Below are 27,534 nucleotides of genomic sequence, written 5' to 3' on the forward strand. Positions count from 1 at the left end.
GGCAGCGAGAAAAAGGCGATCTTTGAGAGTAAGGGAACCGAAGCAGGCAGAGGCGGCTGCCGAAGGCGTCTACTACGTGCATGGGACCTAGGGCCTACAAATATCTGCAATTAACAATGAAAAGAAATTGTGAAAGAAGAAAATTCTTACCTCAAGCCGGAAACGGCAAATGACTCGAGTCACGTGGTACATGTGCCGAAGGCCCTAGATAAAACCGTGGGCTTCTTTACATAGTGCCTTTTAAATTGGGCTTGTTGAAGCTGGGACGCTGCGTTAACGAGGCTCGTTTTCCATCCCGTCTACGTCTCCTTGCCCCGCTGTTAACGTCGTCGCCGTATTCTACAGTAATTTTTGCCTCTTCAGCCAACTTCCGCCCATGTCGAAGATGGCGACTGAGCGGCCTTCCTAACCTTTACGGGGCTGGGTGGTGTTTGCCGACAGTGCTGGTAGTGGGTGGAGCGATTAGTAAATTTTAAATGCTGAAGCTGCTGCGCGATGTCAGCGATGGACTGGAAAGAAACTCTTCGTCGGCGGTTAGCGACGCCCAGCTCCGGTCCAAACCGTAAGTTTGGGAGGGGTACTTGCAGAGAGATCCCGGCCCTAAACTCTCAGCGGTCGCGGGAGAACCCAGAGGAACAGCAGCAGGGAGCCGTATTTTCCGCTTTCTGTAAAACCTTTCCTAACCGAGGAGGCAGAGTGGAATGTGGTTTAGTCATCCAAAGAGGTTTGACCCACATTTCCCTGGGCTTTTCGGAAATAAAAAGCTACTTTATCCGCTCACTTAACATGGTCTTGACCTGTGAGGAATAATTGACAACCCAGGGTCCAACAACTTTTCTATCCTACAAGAATCTGTAGCCCATTGATACTACGTTTTACTTATTATCACACTTTTCACTTCCCTCCCTATTCGTTTTAGATCTCATAATCCGTGTTTACTTGTCCCTTTGACTTTCACACTTTAACCGATGGTTAGTTAAATTGTCCTTCCTTCACACTTTAACTAATGGTTAAATTGTCCTTCCTATTCATTCCACATTTGTGCTCAGGGCAGCAGGAGGAAAACGGAACCATGGTTAATTGTCTCACTTTTAATTCATGTCCCCTAACCTAAAGTAGACTTTTCATTCATTCATTTACACTTCCTCCGTGTTTCCCTAGATACTCACTCTCCTACATTTTAAAGCACCACTTCTCTCCCAAACCTCCAGTCCTCCAATATGTCCTAGCCTACTCCTTACCTTCAGCTGGTGAACTTGTATATACATCTTTGAGAAGGTAGAAGCAAGGAAGAACTTGAGCTGCTTCCATTTACCACTGCTATCAGTCCATTCCCCCCATAGGTGCGCATACACTCTGCCTTTTCAGTATCACTGACTTCACTCTGGTCTTACCTCTTTCATGCATTATCAAATTTTCCTTCTTTACTGGATCATTTCCATCAGCTCTGACAAACAGGCTATAATATCCCATCTTAAAAAAAAATTTTGATCTTATATCTCCTTCCAGTTTTTACTACATTCCTCTGCACCACTTACAGGAAGACTGCTTGGAAAAGTTACCTATGCTTGGGCTTTCTTCTCCTCCTCACGTTTAAACCCACTCCATTGCATACCTGTTATATGCCAAGTACTGTTCCAGGTTATAGCAGTAAACCAGACAAAAATCCTTGTCCCTATAGAACTTTCGCTTTAGTGTTTGGAGAGGTGATAAAATAATAAGTAAATGTTATAAATTGTACAACCTCTGTTTTGGGCTGTTTCCTTCATTTTTGTGCTAGATCCCATTTTTGCCTACTCAAGGGGGTACTCGAGTCTTCTCTTCTCTCCTGCATCATCAATTTTTCTTTCTCAGTCCTTTTCCCATCAGCAATAATGTGGTGATATTTCTCCCATCTTCAACTTTATCCTAACTTCTACCTCTACCTATGCCTCATTTCTCTGCTTCCTTTTTAGCACACTTGTTAAAAGAATTGTTAAATCTGCACTTGCCTCTATTTCCTGCTTGTCAAGATCATCAGTGATCCATGCCCAGTCGTCAGTTTGCAGTCCTCATTTTACTTGACCTGCCAGAGACATAGTAGTTCACTCCCTCCTCCTACACATACTTTCTTCTCTTGGTTTATGGGAGACACACTCTCAGTTTATTTTCTTGCCTCACCAGTCATCCCTTTTCATCTTTACTTTTTCTTCCTCTTCTCCTCAACCACTTAACTTGGAGTACCCAAGGCTAAGTCCTTGGTCACCTTCTATTCTCTATCTACACTCACCTTCATGGTAAAATTATCCAGTCTTAAGGCTCTAAATGCTGTATATTTGCTATTGTCTCTTAAATTTATATGTCTAGCCTAGACTTCTTCCCAAATGCCATTTTAGTATATGTTTGCCTAGTTGACATGGCCACTTAGCTCTAATAGATATATTAACCTTAACTTATCCAAAACTGAGTTTCTTTTCTCCTTTCTAGCTTGCTCATTCATAGTTTTCCTCATCTTAGTTATTGTCAACCCCATCTACTCAGGTCAAATCCTTTGGAGATATCATTGCTGTTTTTGTCTGATACCTATATCCAGTGTGTCAGCAAATCCTGGGACTGAAAAGAAAATAAATCTGAAATATATTTACTCCTAACTACCTCCATTGCAGACACCATAGTCCAAGCCATCACCTTCTGTCTCCTGGATTGTTGCATTAGCCTCCTTATTGCTTCTGGTGGCTCTCTGCCTCACCAGAATAAAACCAGGGTCTTTCCAATGACCTAGTGACTTGGACCTCTTTTATCTGCCTTCCCTCATCAACTCTTTCCTCTGGCTCACTGTGCTGCAGTAACACTGGCCATCTGCCTCTTCCCGGGACACACTAGACACATTCCGACCTTAGAGCCTTGTCACTGGCTGTTTCTTTGCCTGGAATGCACTTCTCCTGGATATCTGAATAGCTTGCTTCCTCTCCTTCAGTTTTTTGTTTTTGTTTTGCTTGATTTCATGTTAGTGAGGCTTTCCCTGACACTGTTGAAAGTTGTATTGTTTGTATGGACACAAAACACATATACTTACATGTATACTTGTGTATATCTAGAATAGTTGAATGAAATGATGAAAATTACTTGGATTTGGGCTTCAGTGACTGAATAAATACCATTAGCTGAACTGAAAATATGGAATTATAGGATGAGTAGTAAGGTGGGGGAATGGGGAAAATCATTTTAGATATGTCGGAGCATGAGATTTAAATATTTCATTTTGAAAGTATGAGTTGAGAGTTCAAGGGCAGTGTCTGGGTTAATGACATAGGTTAGGGACTTAGAAGTCAAACTACAAAAGTTGAAATGAGGAAGAAGGATTAACAAAAAAGATGAAATAACAAAAAAATAGGAAAGTCAACAGAGTATTGTCTCCTAAAAGTCAGGTTAGAATCACCAACAATATCAAATTTAACAGAGAAATCAGAGACAGGTGTGTCCATTAAACTAAGAAATTAGGGCATTGGTTACCCTGGCAAGAACAGTTTCTGTAGAGTGGTAAGAGCAGAAGCAGGATTGCATAAAGAGGGAATGAGAGAGAAGATAGTAGGGATAATAGAGATAGATAGCCAGTACTGGCTTTTCATTTGAAAAAGAGGGTGAGGAAAGGAAGGAGTTTTATGTGGCAGTTAGAAAGGAATGAGTTTTTTGGAGGGATAGGAGAGACCTTAGTGTATTTGTAAGTTAAAGAGGAGCCAGTAGAAATGAAGAATTTGTAGGTACTTAAAGTGAGTGGTGGGAGTTGGGGGGAGTGGGAATAAATAATGGAATAATGGAACAATGCACAAGAGAATGGAAAGGCTGAGATTAAATGTTCGGGTAGAAGAGGGGTTAGCCTTGAGTGAGAGAAGAGATACCTCTTCCCTTGAAACTGGCAAGAAGAAAGTAAGGTGTAGATTTGATACCATCCTTCCTCTAAATCCACTTAGATGTTTGTGGACTTAGTTTTTGGTAAACAAAGAGGGACTGTCATCTGTTGAGGGTGAACACAGAGCAGGCACAGAATGTAGTGAAGGTTTGGAGCAGCTAGTCACCAAGAGGAATAAGCAAGAGAACATCAGGGACTACTGGTGTTTTGGAGAGGCTGACTTACCAATTAGTAACTATGAAATAAATTTGTGAGACCAAAAGTTTGCAAAATTTTGCAGTTTTCTCCAACAGTATTGCGCCATAATAAACGTTATAAGATTGGGCAAGGTTAAAACTTAATGCGGCAGAAATGGAAGCATAAGAGGAGTTTAGAGGAACAGCTACAAGTATGTTGGGAAGGAGGTGAGACCAGAAAGAGGAAGATAAACTTTTGAGAAAATAGATCACAAAACTGAAGTTCTCAGTGAGGCAGAAGTGTGGGTATTTATGGCAGTGAGGTTTTGAATAACTAGAAGAGAGAAAAATTACCTGAGAGTCTATTAGAGTTTAAGATTTCAAAAGAGGAGCAGGTAGGACCTGTCGTCTTGCCATGGAACAGATAAATCACTCTTCAGAGTCGAGGGGTCACAGTCACCCACATAAATGTTTATTCTTCCTTGGTGGTTGGAAGACACTGAGAATTCTGTGCACCAGTTGCTATGGTCCACAAACAGTTGTGGAGGAATGGCTAAATGAGACAGCTACATACAGCAGGATGTAGGTTGAAGGGTAATAGCACCCTGATGTATAAGCTTCAGATGGAAAGGTTTTGCAGTCAGGTAGAACAGTGGTTATGAGACTGAAACTCCATGGAGTTAACGGCTGTGCACCTGTTTTCTCACTTCTCTGGCACCAGTCTCTAGTACAGTTTGAATCTGTACAGAGTAGGTGCTCAGTAAGTACTTTTAATTCAATGAATTAGGAACATTCCAGAGGTCTATAAGAGAGGCAGTGACTTGAGGAAGAGACAATGATAAAAAGAGTGAACAGCTGAGAAGTGGTTGAAGATGTTTCAGTGGAAAATAGTGATTCTTGGTATTTTAAGACAGTTAATATAAAAAATTAAGAAAACCACCCGAATTCATAGTTGCATCAAGAAGAATAAAACACCTTGGCATAACCAAGGAGGTAAAAGACTTGTTCTCTGAAAACTGTAACTGTTAATGAAAGAAATTGAAAATGACAAAAATAAATGGAAAGATATATCCTGCTCATGGATTGGAAGGATTAATATTGTTCAGATGTCCATACTACCCAAAACAATCTACAGATTGAGTGCAATCCCTATCAAAATACTGGTGATATTTTTCATAGAACTGAAACAAATAATTCTAAAATTTGTATGGAACCACAAGAGATCCTGAATAGCCAAAGCAATCCTGAGAAGGAAGAACAAAGCTGGAGATACTGTGTGCCCTGGTTTCAAACTATATTACAAAGCTATAGAAATCAAAACAGGACAGTACTGTCACAAAAACAGACACACAGATCAATGCAAAAAAGTGGAGAATCCAGAAATAAAATCAGTGGTTTAAAGAGAAAAAGTTACATGCCATTTTCACACCTAAAAAAAAAAAAAAGATTGGATTAGTTAAGAGTACCTACCTCTTGGTGTCACAGTAAAGGACTCAATTAAATAATGCATGGAAAATGTAAATACCTGTCCTGGAAACAGTAAGTGAAAAATAAATGTTTATTGCTGTTGTGTGCAAAACAAACCAAAACAAAACTGTTGCTTATGTGGTCGATTAGTCTTCAACAAAGGAGGCAAGAACATACAATGGGGAAAAGACAGTCTCTTTAATAAAATGGACCACATTTTTATACTATAGAAAAACAAACTAAAAATAGATTAAAGACTTAAACGTAAGACAGGAAACCATAAAACCCCTAGAAGAAAACATAGGTATAGTAAGTGCTTAGACATCAGTCTGAGCAGTATTTTTTTTTGGATCAGTCTCCTCCAGCAAGGGCAACAAAAACAAAAATAAACAAGTGGAACTACATCAAATTAAAAAGCTTTTGCACAGTGAAGGAAACTCAACAAAACAAAAAGCAACCTACTGAATGGGAGAAAGTATTTGCAAATGATACAACCAGTATGGGTTAATATCCAAAATATATAAAGGACTCATACAACTCAGTATCAAAAAACCAAAAAATAAAATTTTTAAATGGGCAGAGGACCTGATTAGACATTTCCTCAGAGACATACAGATGGCCAGCAGACACATGAAAAGATGCTCAGTATCACTAATCATCAGGGAAATGCAAATCAAAACCACAGTGAGATACCATACCGCCTTACACCTGTCAGAATGGCTGTTATCAAACAGACAAGAAATAACAAGTGTTGGCTGGAATGTGGAGAAGAGGAAACCTTCATGCACTGCTGGGAATGCAAAATGGTGCAGCTACTTTGGAAAATAGTATGGAGGTTCCTCAAAAAAATTTTTAAAAACTACCATATGATTCAGCAAAAAATATCTTCTGGATATTTATCTAAAGAAAACAAAAACACTAATTCAAAAAAATATGTGCACCCTATGTTCATTGACTTATTTACAGTAGCCAAGATACAGAGGCATCCTAAGTGTCCATCAATAGATGAGTGGATATAGAAGATGTGGTAAAGTACATATACACAATGGAATATTACTTAGCCATAAAAAAAATCTGACCATTTTTAGCAACATGGATGGGCCTAGAGGATATTATGCTAAACGAATTAGGTTAGAGAAAGACAGGTACTAGATTTCACTTATATGGGGGATCTAAAACAAAACAAAACAAAACAAAACAGAAACAGAACAATCGTGGTTGCCAGAGGGGAGGGTGGTGGGGGGATGGGTGAAATAGAAGAGGATTAAAAAGTACAGACTTCCAGTTATAAAATAAGTAAGATATACAATGTACAGCATAGTGAATATAGTTAATAATATACCAACTTCATATATACAATATACAATAAGATACCAACTTCAGTGACATAGTATCTAGATTTATTGTGGCAATCACCTCATAATGTGTATAAATGTTGAGTCACTATGTTGTACACCTGAAACTAATATGTCAAATGGTTACCATGGGGAGAGGTTGAAGTGAAGGGAAAAAGAGGCACAAAGAAAAAAGAATAAAAAAGAAAGTTAATACAAATGTTGAGTGTCTAAGCACAATTGTGAAGGCCTTTTTTGTACTGTAATTAGACTATAGTATATAAATGATCTGAGAAAAGTATTGTTTGATTTTAGAAGTGTTTTCCCCTCTTAATCTATTTTGTTACCAGAAAAAAAAAGTGAGCAAGAATTAAAAGATGAAGAAATGGATTTATTTACAAAATACTACTCAGAATGGAAAGGAGATAGAAAACACACAAATGAATTCTATAAGACCATTCCCCGATTTTATTATAGGGTAAGTAGTATCTAAGCAAATGTCCTGTGGAATTTATAAGTGAAATGTTATTTTTTAAATGAGATAAGAATCTTCTTTCGATCAGTGAATTAAAGATTATATTTTAAATTTTATATATTTTTCATTCTAGTTGATCTTATTGTTTTGGGTAAAATTTTTAGTTTTGATATAAATTGGCATAAGTACACAAAGTTGTTACTTGCTCCCTTTTTTCAGTTATAAGCTTTTCCTAATTTTTATGGATATTAGTAGTAGGTGTTCTATTGGATTATGGTTGTCAGGCTTTTTATAAGATTTAGGTTTACTTGGTTGTTGACCATTTTTACTTGTACTATAAGTATAAAACATTTTGCTCAAAGCTAAACTGAAAAATAGATTGAAAATGGAAAACTTGAAGAGTATACTTAATTATATGTTTCCTTGCACCAAAACTATGAAGAAGTCTTTGCAGAGCATTACAGATAAAACAGACCTAAAGAAAACTACTTACAGTTGAAATTGAAGGCTACTTAAAAAGAATAATATCTAATTAGTATTATGTAAAATGTAACCACTATAGAAAAGTTAATTTTGGAATTTTAGCTGAGTGTCTTTTAAACCTGTTATCTTCTAAACTCATTATAATATTATTTGCAAAGTAAGTAAACATTTTGTTTTGCTTGTATTAAGGAGTTAGGTGTTAATATTCAGTGAATTTTTTAGAAAATTTTACCTTATTTCTTGGAAGTACAAATTTTTTTCATTTGAACCATTTTTATTGGAAACTTTTCTGTAATACTATGTGTTTCCCAGCCTTTTAAGAAATATTTGACTAATCCACATTTGTAAAGAGACGAGAATAAAACAGCTAAACAAGCTGATATTTTCCCATAACATTTCCCAGAGATGTAAATAAACATTTTCAAATGTTTCCACATATTTCTGTTTGTGTGTGTGTTTAATAAAAATAGGATCACATTATACATATTTTGGCTGCTTTTCTAAAAAGAGGCAACTGAAAATTTTTGATAGTTTGGAAGAGTGAGAAGGGGACTGACATTTATTGAGTACCTACATACTTCAGAGAACTTTAATCCTCATTATCTCATCTAATCGGGATTATGAAATAGTTTACTAATCTGAGAACAGCCCCTAGATGTTGATGTGACCACATTCCTGGGCTCAGGACTGAACTTTCCTGTACTTTGGTACCAACTTTTTTGCACTCCCTTTGCAATTCCCAAGGGAGTCCACCCCTACCCCACCCTTGTTTCTGTCTCTTCCTTCTCTTTGTGACCTCTTCCAGATCCCAGATGGTTTCCTGTCTGCATGTGTGAATTTGTGGGACACTCTTTCACTTGTTCCTTCTTCCTCTGTGTTCCCACTGCTTCAGAGAAACCACCTATCATCTTTGGTCACCACTTCTCTTCTTGACTGATTAGCTGGTTGAGTGGCCACGGAACACAGTCCACTCTCAGCCCAGCCTCACCTCCTAATGCTTCTCTTCTCCATTCCTTCTGATGGGAGGGATGGCATCTTTGTTCGTAGAAATGAAAAGTGAAAAACATACCCATCAATTTGGACTATGGTTACTTAGCTACAGTTAATGAGGCAAAGATATAGAAGAGGAAATTATTTGAAGTTTAGCAAAAGCAAATTGTTTGAAGTTGAATTGGAATGAGTCATTTTAAAGCCCTGCTTATGAAATCACCCCAGTGGGAAGCCCCTCTGCCTTGGAGGCCAAAATAATAGACACTGGCTTGGCCATCTCCAACAAGTAAGGTGATCCAGTTTTAAAAGGCACACTTCGTTAAGACTGTTGATCTTTAGTCCTAATTCAATTCTATATCAGTTAAAAGTTACAGTGAAAACTGCTCTGAAATACAAAATGAAACTTGGGTGAGGCCATTGCCTTTTTCTGGCCTTGCTGCTTGATGAATTCTCAGTGGATCTCCTCCTATTAAATGAACTTTTAAAAATGAATGATAACTTGAAGTTAAGCAAAACTGAAATACAAAAAGTAATTTGAGGCAGTGGCATACGTAGTGACTTTATGAAGCCAAATACATTTTACATAATCCAACAGTCTAGAATTTCAGTGTAGAAGTAACTACTATGTATTTTTAGCTGCCAGCTGAAGATGAAGTCTTACTACAAAAATTAAGAGAGGAATCCAGAGCTGTTTTTCTGCAAAGGAAAAGCAGAGAACTATTAGATAATGAAGAATTACAGGTAAGAATGGAATAAAAGGTTACTTTGGATGTTAGCCATTTCTTATTTGTACTACTTAAGTCATACAGCATCTCAGAGTGTCTTAATGGAGCCCATAATGCAGAGTGGGTAATACCCAGAACCAGCTGCAGAGCTTGCATGGGCCCTGTCTCCCAATGATTGTTTTGTTTTGTTAAAAATCCCAAGGTGATTCTAATGTGAGGCCTAAGTTGAGAACCACTACTGTAGGGTCATAACTGCAGGGATTCACATCCCAGTCCTGCTCTATGATCTTGGGAAATGGATTGAATTATTTCTGTGCTTTGGTTCTCATCTATAAAGCAAGTACGACAGTATCTACGACTACATCATATAATTACATGGATTAAAGAGGCACTGTAGGTGAAAACTGAAGAACTTAGGCATTCAATAAAGGCTAGTGGTTTTTATTATTAGTAAGCAAGAGGATAAGAGGGGATGAGATTCATCTTAATAGTAACTATCAGACTGTTGTTTTAATGGAAATAACATTTAACTATGTTTTTAAATTTCGTTCTGTTAATTATAACATCTTCATTTCTGCAATTCTAAGAACTTATGGTTTTTGCTGGACAAGCACCAGACACCACCTATGATTGGAGAGGAAGCAATGATTAATTACGAAAATTTCTTGAAAGTTGGTGAAAAAGCTGGACCAAAGTGCAAGTAAGAATAATAATATTAACAAAGGAATATGTTAAGCATTTTCAATGTCTCAAATAAATGTCAATGAAAATTTAAGTTAATGGTTACTATTTGAGTCAATTTGAGTTACTAATGAAATTTAATTATTTAGTCAAGAAAATTACATTGGTATGAAGTTACTAAAAATATAGTTCATATATAACACTGTAGTCTTTTATTCTTAAGACAATAGAATGCAAATATGTATGACAGTATTTTAAGTTTTGAACTATCCTCATTTTGATTTTTACTTTGATTTTTGTTTGGACTAATGCTGTTTGTTAATTGATTATAGAAGTCATTTTCATATTAAAATGTTGGCAAATGATTTTAATCTTTATTTCCTTTCCTTATTAGGCAGTTTTTCACAGCAAAAGTCTTTGCTAAGCTCCTTCATACAGATTCTTATGGAAGAATTTCCATCATGCAGTTCTTTAATTATGTCATGAGAAAAGGTGATTTTGTTTTCACTCCCCTTGAACTCCTTTCTGGGAATCACATAGGTTTTGGTCTGTGCTTTTATAGTATCCCTTCCATGTTAAATAACTCTCTTAGTAAGTTTAAATAGCAGAATTTCTTGTCTTTTACCAAGACTTATTTTCTTATTATTACGATTCTCTTCTGTAACTTATTAGAGCTGAGATTTTCTACCATAAATTTGGGTTCATTATTAAGAAAGCAAACAAAACAAAAACCTCATGATACTAAAGATACTAGCTAACTAGCTATATCAAAAGCTAAACCAAGAGTTTAAATGTATGGTGATTTTAAGTCATTTTAATTCACTGGTAATTTTATTTCACCAATCCATTACAGGTTGAGTTTCCTGACTGGATAGTTTCAAACTCACAACTGCAGCATCAGACTCAAGGAGTTTTTATTAAGCAAGTTGGAATTGTTATGATTACTTAGGTTCCATAATCTGTGAAGTCCTGTGTGTACCACCTTTAATATTTGATTGTAGTAATTAACCGCAGTAGAATAAAAACAGCTTCAGTGAAGTCAAAACATTACACTCACTGTCCCTGTTCAGTGGAAAACCAAATTGAGTAGGTAAAGAACAGTATCCTCAAAGACCTTAACTTTATTGTCAATTTAGGCAGGGTAGAATTGTTGATACCTGCCTTTAATTCTTTGCTATGTTTGTTTTGTTATGAAGAGTTTTTGGGTTACTGAATATGTAATGCTTAGGAGAATAAATATGTTTTTAATATTGTCCCTATAGTTCTAGTTTTTGTCCTGTAATCTGTAGTTCTTTATCTTTTTGTCCATATATATGCAAAAGGATATAGATTAATATTTCATTTTCTTGTTGTCAGTTTGGCTTCATCAGACAAGAATAGGACTCAGTTTATATGATGTTGCTGGACAAGGGTACCTTCGGGAATCTGTAAGTATTTGCCAACTTCAATAACAACTATGGACACCAAAATGCTAACAATGGTTATCACTGGTTGTTGGGATTACAGGTGATTCTTATTGTCTTATTTTCTGTTTTTGTTTGTTTTTACAAATAACATGTTATTATAAAAACTTCTAAATGTATGTTGATGACAGAAATTCCCCTTTAGATTCTTTTCCTCCAAATTAAAGGGAAAAAAAAAAACCCTTTAAAGGAAATTTTTTAAATGAATATAGTGTTTTAACAGAATTAAAAAATTGAAGAAACAGTGAAGAATTTTTGGTTATCTATGAGTGTTATCAATGTATGACTATTTTAAAATGTAAGGGCCAGCAATTTTCCTTTTTTAGAAAATATAAGAGAAAAATAATATAACTATATTCCCACCTGCTGGTTTGGATTATAAGGTCAGTTACCAAGAGGCTGTTTATATAGTTAGGTCAAGTCATCAGCAGAGAATTATAACCTCAGGATCTAAATGTCTATATTTCTTGGAAGTGTGGGAATCTAAATTATATGGATATGTTTCTTTTCAACTTAGACTTTTTTCCCATATATGGAGTCCTGTATGGTTATGGGGGAAACTGAAAACGTCTTAGGCATAAATGTGACCCAGGTTAATTAGTCATTTAAATATTGAAGTAAATATTCAAATATAAGATTTAAGGAAATGCAAATTCCCTATTATGTTCCTGTTAAAATTTGTTGCAGTCTATTTTATTCAGATTTCTGTAGCTAGAATATGTTAGTTATACTGAACATTTGTACTTAAAAACTTTTGTAGGGACACAGTACAATTCTTTCCTTTAAGATTCAGATTAACAATAAAACAATTAATTGACAATAAAAGACTCTTGTTTGTATCTATCTCTCTCTAGCAAGGAAGGCCTTGGCCACCTGTTGATACCTACTCAGGTCAGATGTTGGAAAATTCTTGTCAGCAGTTAGTTTGGTTTACAAAACATGCTTTCCTGTTTTTGCTTTTCTTCTCTCGTTCCACAGAAACAAAAATTGAAAGAGGGATGGTAGGAGGGGAGAGAAAAGCAACAGTGCACCCGTTTAGTTGTCTTTTAAAGGGAGTAATTTTCCCTTTTCTCAATGAAAGAACATTTCTCTCAAAGAAAATAAATATTTCTCCTAACCATAGCACTTTGCTTTTTGAAACCAGACTTTGTGTCTTCCGTATTTAAAAGACAGTGATCTCCAGAGCCAACATCTATAATTTGAGTAGTATGAGCAAACTTTCATTCACTTACAAAATCTTATTATAGAAACACTTACCAAACACTTAATTTGTGCCAGGTACTATTCTAAACCTTACTCCTATGGAGCTTTTTTCCTAGCATAGTGGGGAGGTAGCAATAAATTATAAGCAAGATAATTTCAAATAGTGACAAATTCTGTGGAGAAAATAAAATAGGGAAATAGGGAAGAGTAAGACCGGGACTGGTGGCTGTTTTAGGTAAATGGAAGGGGTGCCTCTCTGAGGTAATGATTTGAGTTTTAGCCTTGAAGTATGAGAAAGAAGGCAGCCTTATGAGGATAACACAGAGAGGGAACAGCAAGTTTAGTGTCCCCAAAGCAAAGTTAAACCTAATCTGTTCTAGGAACAGAAGGATTGTAGTGTGGCGAGAGCATCTGAGCAGGGGTTAGAGAGACAGGAGATGAAACTGGAGAGGTAGGTAGGAATCACATGTAGGACCTTTTAAGCCATGATAAGGAGTTCATAGATTTTATTTGGAGACCAATAAACCATTGGAAGTTTTAAGATAATCTGTCAAGTTTGCATTTTAAAAGATCATTCTCGATGTTGTGTGGATAATGAACTGTAAGGAGTCTAGAGTGAAAAAAGGAATAGTTAGGAGGCTCCTTCAGTAGTCCAGGTGAGAGAGAGTGGCCCAATCAAAGTGATGGCTGAGAAGAAGCCAGTAAGAGATTTACTTTATTTAAATAAATAATACATTTATATAATAATTATTTTGTAAGTATAAATTTTTATATAACAATATTTTATATAATAATATAAAAATAAACAGCAATAATTTACTGTATATTTTGGACACATTTTCCCACCACCACCAGAAAAAATTGCTGCTGGATTAGAAGTTAGGGGTAAGGAGTTGGGGCATTGGAATAGAGGAAGTGTAGAAACCAAAGATGAGTTTTAAATTTTCATTTTCAGTAATCGCTGGAAATAGTGGAAAATCACTGGAAAACGAGGGTGAGGACCAGGGTTGGGGATGATAAGAGTCCCATTTTGGATATTCTAAGTTTGAGATACCATCTGTTCTACAACTTAAATTACAAAGTATCTCAGATCAACTAGAAACACTATTCAATAGCTAAAGCAAAAGTAACAAAGTTGTTAAAATAAATAGAAGGAACCGTGAGAGACTTTTAAACATAGACTCGTGGAATATGGAAAGCCTTTTAGTACGACAAAACTCAGAAATCTTACAGTGAACAAATCTGGGTAAATTTTTAAAAATCTATAGAGGAAAGACCATCATAAAGTTAAAATGACAAGCCTGGAAAAGTATCAGGTAGAAAGAGCCCCTAGAAATCAAGAAGAAAATGGCTGCTAACCGAGTACAAAACTGGACATAGGATATAGTTTGCAGAAAGCAATATACAAATGTTTCTTAATATAAGAAAAATGTTAACTTCATATAAGATAAATGCCAAATAGATCTAAACTAAAATACCATTTTTTACCTATTAGATTGACAGAGAACAGAAAGTTTGATAATGCTTTAAATGAGCAGATGTAAAATAGGCCATTGTTTCCTAAACTTTCTCAATTGCCCTTAACGTCTCAGTAATTTTTTCATAGTGCTTCTAGGTTGACAGAAATTCTGAACAGTTCCATGTATTAACACATTTTAAACAATTCATGAAAATATTCATTAAGTTTCTTACCCTGTTACCCATTTGAAAAAATAACATATAAGTTGAAAGTAAACAATACTTTAATTTCATCCTTTAATTATAATTACTAATGGAATGTGTATTCCTAAAACCTGGGAATTTGGACAGTCTTCCTCATTTCCTATTCCACACTGATTTTCGTTTATTACAGCAACTACTAGAAATCTGGCTTTGCAAAGATTGATGTCATCTAAAGGAATATTTTTTGATCTAATGTTGAAAATGTGAACTACTTTTGAACTCAAAGCTCTGGCTTATAGCAGCATCTGTTGTGCAGTGTCTGACAGACGACACTATGTTGCCCTGAAACACTTAAAATAATCTGCTGCACCACTGTGAGCTTACTGTAGCACTCCTCGAGCAGTTTGGTAAATGCTGACAGAGCTTCCACATTTCTGGTGTGAGTGTAAAGTGGATGTGGCCTTTTTGAGGAGGTAGGAAGTTTAATAGTATATATTAAAATTGTAAATGACCCAGCAATTCCACTTACAGAAAATGTATCCTATATTCTCTCAGAGTATCTATAAAATCAAATTAGTCCCTATAGTACTGTTTTTAGTGTTTCAAAAGATTAGAAATAAGCTGAGTATCGATAGAAGACTGACTGAATAGATGTGGTACATCCATTCAATGAAATACTATATAGTAGTTTGAAAAAAGAGGCTGGGAGCCAATATCAAATGACTACAACATTTATTAAGTGAGAAAAGCAAGATACAGAAGAATCTGCACGGTAGGCTGCTACATCTGTGTAAAAAAGAGGAGAGAAATAAATATATATATATATATACACACACACTTGTATGTTCATCAGTTATCTTTGGAAAGATACGTCAGAAGCTGATAATACAGGTTACTTCAGAGAAGAGGAAATAGATGAGAGGACTTTCAATGAATACCTTTTTGTTCCTTCTGAATTTGGAACTATGTAGAATGTGTTATCTATTTAAAAATATGTTAAATTCCAAGTAACATGTAATTAGTAGAAACAAAATTTAACATAAAAGTCCCACTACTAACATAATTATGATTGTATTTCATTATTAATATAGTATAAATGCTGAATAATTTCTAGGACTGAAATTATATTCCAGCATCTAATGAGGAAGTAAGAGGAGACATTTAATACTGCAAAGATTTTGTTTTGTTGTTTCAGGATTTAGAAAACTACATACTGGAACTTATCCCTACTTTGCCACAATTAGATGGGCTGGAAAAGTCTTTTTACTCCTTTTATGTTTGTACAGCAGTAAGAAAGTTCTTCTTCTTCTTAGATCCTCTAAGAACAGGTAAAAGAAAATCTTAGATATTACAAAGATATTATTCTAAATCTCAGTAATTAGAAAAAGTCTTGAAAATGTCATTTATTTTCCTAACATGTCATTGCCATTAAAATACAAAGATCTTTTATGATTTATACACACCAGCTATAACCAGCTGTGCGACAGTGGGCCTGTCTCCTAACCTCTTAACAGCTTCATCTTTAAAATGAAGTATGAATTGGGTAGTCCATGATTCCTCCCAGTTCAAAGAAGCCAGTTTTCTTACATAATTTGCTGTCCTTGATAAAGACGGGAGATTTTTTTCTCTTTGATGAAAAATACAAAGCTTTAAAATATCAGTTGTGTTGTTGCTCTTCTAAAATAATATCTTTATAAAATAGAGTTGCTCTTGTTTTTTAAATGAAATTAAGTAATTATAGTTTCTTTATGTTCCTAGGGAAAATAAAAATTCAAGATATTTTAGCATGCAGCTTCCTAGATGATTTACTGGAGGTAAATGTATTTTCCAACTACTCAGCTATATCATTTGACAGTTGGTATCTTCTAATTATTTCTCTGTGTTCATTTAGTTAAGGGATGAGGAACTGTCTAAGGAGAGTCAAGAAACAAATTGGTTTTCTGCTCCTTCTGCCCTAAGGGTTTATGGTATGTTCCTATCATAATGATAAAATTGGAATTATCCATTCCTCAGTTAATGGATGTTCAAAGGACAGTATTTACATAGGCTAATTTACTTCTTGATCAAAATATTCTGGTTATCTTAAGAGCTAGGATTCTAGATTACTAAAATTTACTTGTTTTAATACCAACATTTAAAATTTTTGGTACCTTTTTTAAGATACTACATTTACTCTTCAATACAATATCCAGAATTTGCTTCTTTCTTGTTAACTCAGGATCATCATTATGAATATCAGCTGTTGCCTTGCCTTGTGATAAAATGCTGCTGTGTCTGGATGAAGAGGTGTTCTAGGGCCTGATTTACTTTTTTATTTGAATGTCATTAGTCTGCTCCATTACTGTTGGTGGTCTTCTCTGACTCATTCTGACATCTTTTTTCTCTGCTTTCAAGTGCCAGCATTTCAGAGTTGAAATATTTGAACCCCTATTCCATCTAATTTTAAAACCTAGTTAAGTTCTAAAAGTTTGCAAACTGAAAACAGTGATGTAAAGTGAAACAGCTGAGAGGCCATGGCCTTCTTAATGGGTTATCCTTGAGTAGTCTGGCTTAAGTATCCTTGAGCTGCTCTGACAGATTGCAGAGATAGTTGATGTGAGAGCACAACCCTAACTATAACAGTTAGTTTGAAAATCAAAATATAACCAATACAAAGGAACTTTTTTTAATGTTTATTCTTTTGTCTTTTAATGCGAATTTTATTTTGGCATAAGTGTCCTTTTATCATCTTTATTCTCAAGGCCAGTATTTGAATCTTGATAAGGATCACAATGGCATGCTCAGTAAAGAAGAACTCTCCCGCTATGGAACAGCAACCATGACCAACGTCTTCTTAGACCGTGTTTTCCAGGAGTGTCTCACTTATGATGGAGAAATGGTAGTAGTTTACATCTCTAATAAGTTCAAAAAATTTAGGTTTCCGTAGTTTCCACAAGCCCTTATCTTGACATGATATAGCATCATTTTTCTATCAGTGTGTAACAGCATCTTTAAAAGTCTGAACCAAATTATTTGAGTTTCGGAGCCTTTGACTTAAGGTAAATTCACTTGAAAACAGTACTTCCCTTATGGACTTAGAGCAAATAGAAAATTTTCCTATTTTGTTCATTTTATCATCAGTGCTCCTATTGTATGAGTGTGGACTAATAAGAAAATATGAAAAACTGGCAAAGCATATTGACTATTTTCATATTGATGTTCATTCCTGAAATTACTAGGTCAGATATACCACATATGCCATGATTTAAATCTAAGAATCAAGTTTATTACTTTCTGTAAGTGGTTATATTAGCTAAAGATTAACAATGCACCTGTTCTTTTATCACAAAAATGCAGAACACTTAAGAAGGAAATTCTAACTAGCATTTTAAAATCACCACCCTTGGTATTAAAAACATGTGTTTAGGATCTGATGTTTTCCAAACCAATGATGCTTAAGAAATGGTCATATTGTCAGAAGAGAATTGGGCTTTTAGGTTTTATTATTTAGCCGTAATGGCACTTTTCTAAAGAAACCCACTGTTAGCCAACTGCAGAGGAAAAGGGGGAAAAGGTGCAGAAACTTTGCTTTGTGATTCCCACAGCTGTCTATGGTTTACATTGAGGAGCCTGTAGTTGCTAATGACTTCTGGTAAATAAAGAAAATGAGAGGCTACAACTGTGCATGGAGTTAGACATGATGAGGCTGCATCTCCTTAGCACTTTATACTGCAGTTTATGCAGAAAGGAATTCTTAATCTTAGCCTAAAAAAATATTTTCTGAGAATATAAAATTTTTTCCTATGTGAGAATCTCCCAAGTATTCATTTCACCATGCAAAGAAAGTAATATATGAGTATCCCTTTTTGTAGAGAACTTTCTGTTCTCTTCATGTCTTTCTAGCCCTCATTTAGTCTTTTGCTTTTTTTTGGTTGAGAACAGTGTCAGTTCACTGTAGAGTATCTGGCAGTCTCGAGATGGCTTTTTTTTTTTTGAGTATGTTTAAATTTAGTAAAATACACATGACATCAAATTGCCCATCCTAACCATTTTTAAGTGCCCAGTTGAGTGGCATTAAGTACCTTCACATTGTGCAACCATCCCCATCATCCATCTCCAGAGCCCCTCCCACCAGCTCCCAGGCTGCTTTCTGTCCCTAGGAATGTGACAGCTCCAGGGACCTCACAGAAGTGGAATCACACAGTATGTGTCCTTCTGGGGCTGGCTTAATTCACTGTCAAGATGGTTTCTTAATGGAAATCATCTGATTGACAATTTTCACACAGTATTTTAAAACAGCTATTTAAATATACTGCCCTATTCATTCCAGATAAACTTTTCAAACTAATCACAGTGAAATGAAGATACAAATCTACTGGTAATGTATGATAGCTCAGTCATTGTCCTATCCATTTCAAAAGCATAATTAAAGAAAATTATGGTTTAACACAGCAAATCTCATAAGAAAATGAGCTGTGTCTCCAAAACTGTCCTGTACAGATAAACTGATGTGGAATTCCTAGAAACCAACATTAAGTATACACATGGATTTCTCATCTTACATTTTTAAAAAAATTGCCTCCTTTGATTGCAAAATAGTTTCAGATCATCAGATATTCACCTGAAAAGTTAATTCCAAATAAGTCTTCTAATGAACATCATTCTCTTTTCTATAGGACTATAAGACCTACCTGGATTTTGTTCTTGCATTAGAAAACCGAAAAGAACCTGCAGCTTTGCAATATATTTTCAAATTACTTGATATTGAGAACAAAGGATATCTCAATGTCTTTTCCCTTAATTATTTCTTTAGGGTAAGTTTCATTTGTGTAAATGAGTCATTGTTCCTTAAGATATGTTATACCATTTGGTTTAAATTTTCTACTCAGTAATAATTTTGTCTAACTTAAGTTTAATGAAAGGGTTTACATAAACATTTCAGAAGGAACTCAAGTCTTAGTTTTGTTTTTCTGTTTTCTAAAAATATGAGTAAAATCAAAGTTGATTTGATTAAACATAGAACACTAAAAAAGTATGTAAATATCAGGGTCTATCCTGGCCATTGGACATACAAACATGCATGAGAAATTTTGTGCTTTGGTGATCAAAAACTAGTGTGTAAAATCCTGTACAAACTTTAATTTTTAAACAGTTCAGAAAAGGTAGCAGAAGTTTTGCAAACTTTGGTAGTCAGATTTTTTTAATTGCTGTGCTGTACAAAAAAATTTTTTAGCTGGCTAGAATTGTGCTGCAGTTCAGTGTAAGAGAGTTGTTCAAGTACTTATTTTGTGCCTTACCTGGTGTCAGAGAATAAAATGATGAGCTCTGAAGTGGAATTTGATTATATCTTATCTAATAAGCATTCAGATACACAGGTGTAAAAGGAGGGATGACTGCCCTTTTAAGACAAATCATTCCTTAATTTGAATGGTGACTTTTTTGCTTAGTGGAATAGTTTTGTACAGTAGTATTTCCTTCCATCACTATATCTCTATAGCTAGTTTTTAGAAGACTGTGTGATTTTTATATTGTTAAGATCGGTAGGAAGAAATTGTTTTTTTAAAACTATAAAAATGACATTTTTACATCTTCATCATAAACCATCTTTCCCCATATACTTTTTCTTTTCCACTGAAAAAAAATTTGGTACTTTAAAAATAACTTTATCTGGTTTCTCAGTTTCATAGTATAATTTCATAATTTCATTCTAAGTTCCTTAAAAGGCTTTTCCATTATGATTTCCTAGGTAGTAATGACTGCAAATATTAAGAGGAATAAATTACAGTCCCAGTATTATGATGCATTTTCAAAAAACTGAATGCTACATGGGCTTAATGGCTAATCTGAGAATATACTGATCCTTCATAGGAATGCCCCCACTTTAAGCAGACCTATCAAATGAAAATTCAATTTTAGGAAAACAAAGTAAATATAACATCCAATCCTTTTTCATGAAGATCTCCTTAAGTATCTTCTACTCTTATTAAATTAAATTTTGTTCATGAAATACATTGAAAATATTTTATACATGCATTTATCAAAATTTAGGCTTGGTTGTATGGGCTAAACTAAAACGGTGCTAGACCCTATCATCCTGAGCGGTCTGTAGAGCCTTTGCTATCAGTATCCCAGTAATAAAGCTGGGCCAGATGGTGCATTCTAGGTCATACTGTCCAGGGCTGCTACTCTAGTGACTGAGAGTATACTCAGTCTCATCGACTTCAAAGACATTCCCTTTGCTCACTCTGGCATCAGTGGCACCACACAAGAGTAGGCACTTAGAACATATTTAGTTGATTATTTACCAAGAATTTTAAGCTTCACATTTTCTAGTGAATGATTCTCACCTAAAACATTTATTAGTCCAACTGGATCTTAATAGTTTTTTCAGTCACTCTTTTTTTGTTAAAGTTTATAGAAGAGAAGAGTTTAGGGAGATTTACCTCCATTTGTTTCTGTTGGTGTAGGGTGGGAGGAGAGGTGGCAGATTGGGAGTCTTAAAGAATGATGATTGTACTCCTGGAAAATGGGAGGAGCAGGTCATAACAATAATTGCCAGGCCATGTTAAAGGACAATCTGAGGTTGGAGACCATTCCTGTGTAGTAGTAATAATTTGTAGTCTTATATACTTTTTTCTGAAGTTCTCGATAGCTAAGGTATATAGTTCTAGAAAAGAGGATGGTTACACTGATCCTTTGTTTAGGTTTTGCTGACTGGATGAGAAGCAAGATCAAATTGGCAAGAGTTGGTTTGAAGTCTGATAGAAACAGAAGTAGAACTAGAAGGAAGTAATGGGGCTGGAGGGGGGCTGTTATGTATTTGAATTTTTATTCATAAGTTTATTTCTACTAAATACAGGCCATACAGGAACTAATGAGAATCCATGGACAAGATCCTGTTTCATTTCAAGATGTCAAGGTTAGTTTTCCTTTTTAATTTACATAATACCAGATAATCGCTTTCATTAAATGAGATTTTTATATAAAAGCAACTTAAAAACTATCATACACTGAACCCAATCAAGTATTTGTTGTTATATTTTCTGAATTGATACTTAAGCCATTAGAAACTCAGATCACACTGGGATTAATGATTTCTGTAGTTTATGATTTTAGCATCGTCAGCCTTGCATGTTCTCATTGGAAGCGTTCATTCATTTTGATGGAAATTAAGAGAATCAGTATAGCTTGCATCTTTTGGCTGTCTATTCCACTGTCAACTGAATTTTAGGGAACTGTTTAGTTCAGGCACTTTTTTAGTCTGTCACTTCAGAGGGCTTGCTTGCTTTGGTATTAGTTAAGGAGACATCAGTCCTACAGTAGGAAAACACTATTTGGAACACATACTGCTACTTAGTATTTTAGTAGTCAGACTTTCACCAGCTGAGAAAAACATTGTGTCCAGTACTGATTAAGGTTCAGGTTGGGTAATGTAGTCAAATAACCCAGCCAGTTTAACCAAATACAAGCTAAAGGACTTATTTTTTAATATAAATGAGACAAATTTGAAACTATGCAATAGGCAACTTAAGAACTAATCATCTTAAACTGCCACTAACTTAGAGAAGGAAGTTTCACAAACATAAAAGATTAAAAGTTCATGTTTCATTGGCCTGATTTTGATCTTTTAAAAATGTAATTTGCCTCCTTAAATGCTAAATACTTTACTATAAAAAGATTAGAAAACATGTGCCCAATTCCTTGTATTCATATAGTACACCTCCTAATACATAAGTGGTTCTTCCATTATCCTAGTAAATTGTTAGCACAATTTAGTATCATTCTGGATGACAATTCTTTAATGCAAAACTCCCCCACCCACTACCCATCCTAGTTCGAGAGTAAAGGCTGACATCAGTACAGGCATACCTTAGAGATACTGAGGGTCCAGCTCCAGACCACTACAATAAAGCAAATACTGCAGTGAAGCAAGTCAAATTTATTTTTTGGTTCCCAGTAAATAGAAAGTTACATTTACTCTGTTGTATTAAGTCTATTGTGCTATTAAGACAGTGACATTATGTCTAAAAAAGTATCCATAATTTAGAAACTTAAGCTAAAAAAATGCTAAACATCATCTGAATTTTCAGCGAGTCATAATCTTTTTGCTTGTGGAGGGTGTTGCCTTGATATTGATGACTGCTCACTGACCAGGGTGGTGGTTGCTGAAGGTGGGGGTGGCTGTCTCAATTTCTTAAAACAAGACCACAGTGAAGTTTGCTGTCACATCTGACAAACCTTCAAGAACAATCTCTATGTAGCAATGCTATTTGATAACATTTATTGATACCAGTATTCTTTCAAAATTGGAGTCAGTTCTCTCAAACCCTGCTGCTGCTTTATCAACTAAGTTTATGTAATATCCTAAATCTTTTATCATTTCAACAATCTTCACAGCCTCTTCACCAGTAGATACTATATAAGAACCATTGAAAAAAAACAAAAAAACCCACTGATTACCATAACAAATACAATGAAAAAGTTGGAAATATTGTTAAGAATTACCAAAATGTGACACAGACACGAAGTGAGCAAATGCTATTGGAACAATAGTGCCAGTAGACTTGCTCAAAGCAGGGTTGCCACGAACTTCAATTTGTAAAAAACGCAGCATCTGCAAAGTGACTATGTGCAGCCCAAGCAGATGAAGTATACCTATACTGGAAGTGCAGGTTGTCACTATCTTAGCTCAAGCTTTCAACATTGAGCTGAGTGTGCACTTAAATCAAGACCTTGCTTCACCACCAATTAGAAGACAACAGAAAATATTAAGAAGTTAACACGTATTCAAAGAACACTGCATTAGTTTCGCCACTAATTAGCAATGGAGCTTGGATTAACTGAGCCTCAGTTTCTTACTCTTTAAAATGAGGGGTATGTATTAACATACCTAAGAAATCTTCTAATAAAATTCTGTGATTGTATACAGAGAAAAGGAAATTGCCTATATGTTAAATGGAATAGAAAACACTAGAACAAAAAATTTTAAATAAGCTTAAATGCCAGCCCTGAATTTCAGATTATTGTATGATAGAAATTAAATGAGTCAGATACCAGATTTCATTGTATTTCTCTCTCTCACAGGATGAAATCTTTGACATGGTAAAACCAAAGGATCCTTTGAAAATTTCCCTTCAGGATTTAATCAACAGTAATCAAGGAGACACAGTTACCACCATTCTAATTGATCTGAATGGCTTTTGGACTTATGAGAACAGAGAAGCTCTTGTTGCAAATGACAGTGAAAACTCTACAGACACTGACGATACATGATCTTTCAAAGACTAGATTGTAGACTGTATTCATTAAACTTGAATGCCACATACAAAACCTTTGAAGCAGAATCCTTAGAAATAGTCTAAATAAAACACTTCATATGCCTGTAGAACATAGGGAATGTTCTGGGTATTACAGGGGAGTTTAGTTGCACTAGTTTTGGAAGCAAACCAAATAACATGTTAACATGTTAGGAGAAAGTAAATTCTGGTTCCACTTAGCTGAAATATGACAAGTAAGATTTGGTGAAGGTAGAGGAGTCTGCCTTAAGTCTGTATAATATTTAGAGAAGTTCTTTTGTGGAATATTTCTGATATTCATCATAAAGATTTTAATATTTGAAGAATAGTTTAAATTATGTGGTCATTTAACCTTGAGTCTTCTTCTAAAGCATTATATATATCAAGATTACAGATTTTCCCATTCATTAGAGTAGAGCCATTTCACTTCTGGGTTAGAATTGTTTGGCCATGTTTCTTTTTATAAAAGGATGTTTCAATAAAAAGTATCAAAGTTAATATTTTAATTAAAATCATTTGGTATAAAAATCTGCCTAGCTTTATTAACCAGTCCCATGGTTACATTTTACAAAATTTCACTCCGTTTTGTTAAGGATTTTTGTTAGAGAATTTAATTCATTGTAAAGATTCTCTATTACACTGTTGGGTTTACTTCTTATGAGATGAAAGATTAGAAAAGGGCAGAAATATCATGAACTGTGTTCCAGAGGGAATTATTATTAAAAGGGTTGAAAAAAAGAGAAAGTAAAAGAGGCTTAAAAAAGACAAAACCATTTAATGCATTTATGGGAAATTTTATAATTTGCATAAATAAATATAAAATTTAAGGCACAGTGAATAACTATATAAACATTACAAACTGGCCACTGTTGGACAAACAGAGAAAGTAAAATTTAAGAAATGTAAAACTTCACAAGTCATATCTTTCTACTACAATCAGAAAAGTTTGTAGGTAAACTCTTAGATCTAGTGTCTCTGAGGAGAGAAGATTCAGATCACCTTTAGATGGATATGCGTACCTTCAATGGCTACCGAAATATCTTGAGTTAGAAGGTACTACCTCAAATGAAATTAAAAACAAATTAAGGGAAGAGGTCAGATCAGCATGTTTTAGAGCTACTGGTAAACTATAATTTACAGTGACATTAATTACATAATCTGAAGATCAATCCTTTGAACACTAAATTATATAGTTTATACATAGGACTAAAAAAATTACTATCACATACCATTAACCACTATTCCATGAATCCACGTAACTGAAGGTTCCTAATGAAAAATTATATTTCCTAAATACTTCAGATTTCAGTTGAAAAACTTAGTGACCAGATATTCATGCTGGTTGACAATACATTTCCATAACAGGCCCACTGTACCCACAGTGAATTTCTTTGAAGCCGTATTTTATGTAGATTATTAACACCAAAAGCTTAATGCTGTTTAGAGGATTAACAAACATTAATTTCTAAAAGCTCTAAGTTTGTGAATAGGCTTTTAAGAGTAGCATTTCCAAAATAACTCTACACTCTTCCTTACCCATATTCAGTTATAAATCAGTATCATAGCCACCTCTCATAAGAAACTGAACATGTTAAGGAATATTTTCAAAATTAGTTTCATATTATACTTTGGTAGGGTTTGCTAATAGCACAGCGAGTAGAGATGGCCAACCTGGGTAAAGTAAACAGTCCATTTTACTATTGTTAAAGTGGTAAATGATGGGTAACTTCATTATGCTATCACTGTATCTTGTGCAAATTTAACAGTGAGCCTCTGAGGGGTGGTTTTAATCTGTCCCACAATCCCACTCACCTCCCTGAAACTACAGGGCTGAATAAGTGATGTAACCAGGATGCCATATGGATAATCATTGGGTATTATTATTGGAAAACAAACACATTATTAAGTTCATTCTATAACTAGTGTTTTTAACATTATATTCAAAACTACTGAAAAAGAGTAACAGATTAAGTAACCTGTATTAAAAAATGGAAACCCATCTTAACATTCGTGTTAAACTCAATCACCTTCCCATAAAGTTATTCTCAAGGAAAGAAAATTCAAAGTGCTTTTATCTTGCTCCTTTTATTAAGTGAACCATCCTTAGTATGAAATTAATAGTTAAATATATAAATGTAAGACATAATATGAGAAAATCTAGAGGGGGAAAAAATCCTCATTTTAATCTGAGACAAGGAATATCAGCTCCAATTAGCCTTAATCAGCAATTTACCTTTTCCTTACAAACACAAACAACAGACAAGGTTAATCATTTAACTCTTCTTAATTGGTGACTGGGACTCGATAATGTCCTTAACTTATTTCAAAGCACTAGTATGACACAGTAAACATATAGTACAAATATCCAAATTTCAGATCTGGCTTTTGCTAGATAGAGCCTAAGAATGAAGAAACATTTGTCCCTTTTCCAGGCAATAATTTAAAATATATTAAGTCCCACTGAATAAAGAATGTAAAAGTTCCCAGTATAAAAACTTTAGCGTTTGACGTTTGATAGTCATTTAATTCTACGGTGGGAGAGAGACTGGGTTTTGTTTGCTTTCTGTAATTACTTCACAGTCTCCCTCCATTTCAAAATTGAGATTCACAAATGAACTGGATACCATTGTTTCTGGTTGATCTGTCTGAACAACAGAATCAGCCTGCAGCTTATTCTGTTGGTATTGTCTTTCTGCTTCTTCAGACATCCTGTTTTCTTCTTCTTCTTCTTCTTCCTAAAAAGAGGAAATAATCAAGAATAGGTAAAATATTAAATGTCCAAAAGGAACAGTATTTGTTCCCTTTAAACTGCCTGTACCTTTTTAAAAAATCAAAACTATGTCCAATTCAGTGGGTCTAATTAAGATGACATATCTCCATTTTCCCTACTCTCAAACTGAAATGAAAAGTATTGTACAGCATTACAGGAAAGTGAAGTTATTTTTAAAACATCACACAGCTATGCTTAGCTTAGATGAAACCTGAATTAACTTTGACAGGGACTATATCTTTAGACTGATTCTAATCTAAATAAAATAGCTAATACTCTCACCTCAATTACAGAGTGTCAGCCTATTCAGTGGAAGAGGTGGTCTATTCACTAAATGGTATAATATGGTCAGGATGCCCATAAACAATAATACACAAATAAGGCAGTCTCTGCCCTCAAGAAGTTTACAAGCTAGGAGGGAAGTTAAGAAATGTAAAGATTATTAAGACAGAAAGGAATAAGGACTACAGACATTTATAAAGAGTAAATAATTTTTAGTTCCAGAACTACTGAATTGATGGAGGAGATGGCATTTGTATTGGTCCCCACAGTATGGGTAGTCAGTACAAAGTGAGTGACCTGTCAGGAAGATTAATCTATAGCATGCTTGAAAGTGAACAAGAGACCATTCAGGAAGCTATTACAATAGTCCAGATGAAGTAATGAGGCTCTAAACAATGCTGATAGTATTCAAAACACTCATTTGTTCATTAAACATTTCTGAAAGCACATAAATATAAAAAATATAAGGTCAGCTGAACCCAGATTCATCTCCAGCCGCAACCCTCTTCTACCCTATGCTCCAGTGACAATAACGTACTATTCTTGCCATTTCTCCAAACACATAATGTATCTCCAATCCTCTGTGTTCTAGTTTTACCTGAATTGCCCTTCTCATTTGCTTGAAAGAGAATAATAAAAGATTCTAATATTTATTTCAT

At 34.8% G+C, this 27,534-nt stretch overlaps 3 protein-coding genes across 6 annotated transcripts in view; 1 reads left to right on the forward strand and 2 right to left on the reverse strand.

Moving 5' to 3' along the window:
* Positions 1–297, reverse strand: part of PRORP (protein only RNase P catalytic subunit) — a 169,616-nt gene extending 169,319 nt beyond the window's left edge. For both annotated transcript variants that reach the window (XM_037025496.2, XM_037025495.2), the window contains exon 1: positions 151–297. The gene's annotated coding sequence lies outside the window, so the exon portion shown is untranslated. The remainder of the gene's footprint in view (positions 1–150) is intronic.
* On the forward strand, positions 5–23,883 carry PPP2R3C (protein phosphatase 2 regulatory subunit B''gamma). The gene is made up of 13 exons (XM_017650888.3): positions 5–562; positions 7,217–7,344; positions 9,451–9,555; positions 10,127–10,239; positions 10,615–10,712; positions 11,577–11,647; positions 15,744–15,876; positions 16,307–16,362; positions 16,440–16,515; positions 17,290–17,426; positions 19,204–19,341; positions 21,387–21,446; positions 23,612–23,883. The coding sequence occupies exons 1-13, from the start codon at positions 496–498 to the stop codon at positions 23,798–23,800; spliced, it is 1,371 nt and encodes a 456-aa protein (XP_017506377.1). The 5' UTR covers positions 5–495; the 3' UTR covers positions 23,801–23,883.
* Positions 23,884–24,596: 713 nt separating this feature from the next.
* Positions 24,597–27,534, reverse strand: part of LOC108391323 (signal recognition particle subunit SRP54) — a 73,635-nt gene continuing 70,697 nt past the window's right edge. For all 3 annotated transcript variants that reach the window (XM_073211353.1, XM_037025500.2, XM_037025499.2), the window contains one exon: positions 24,597–26,558. In XM_073211353.1, the coding sequence (XP_073067454.1) occupies positions 26,352–26,558 (207 nt within the window). In that variant the 3' untranslated portion in view covers positions 24,597–26,351. The remainder of the gene's footprint in view (positions 26,559–27,534) is intronic.

The sequence above is a fragment of the Manis javanica genome, chromosome 8, assembly GCF_040802235.1.
Source record: "Manis javanica isolate MJ-LG chromosome 8, MJ_LKY, whole genome shotgun sequence".
Lineage (NCBI taxonomy): Eukaryota > Metazoa > Chordata > Mammalia > Pholidota > Manidae > Manis > Manis javanica.

Coding starts and splice junctions, on each gene's coding strand:
- PPP2R3C (XM_017650888.3), top strand. CDS start 496: ATGTCAGCGATGGACTGGAAAGAAACTCTTCGTCGGCGGTTAGCGACG. Junction 11,648..15,743: donor AAGGGTACCTTCGGGAATCT/GTAAGTATTTGC, acceptor TTGTTGTTTCAG/GATTTAGAAAACTACATACT. Junction 17,427..19,203: donor TCACTTATGATGGAGAAATG/GTAGTAGTTTAC, acceptor TCTTTTCTATAG/GACTATAAGACCTACCTGGA.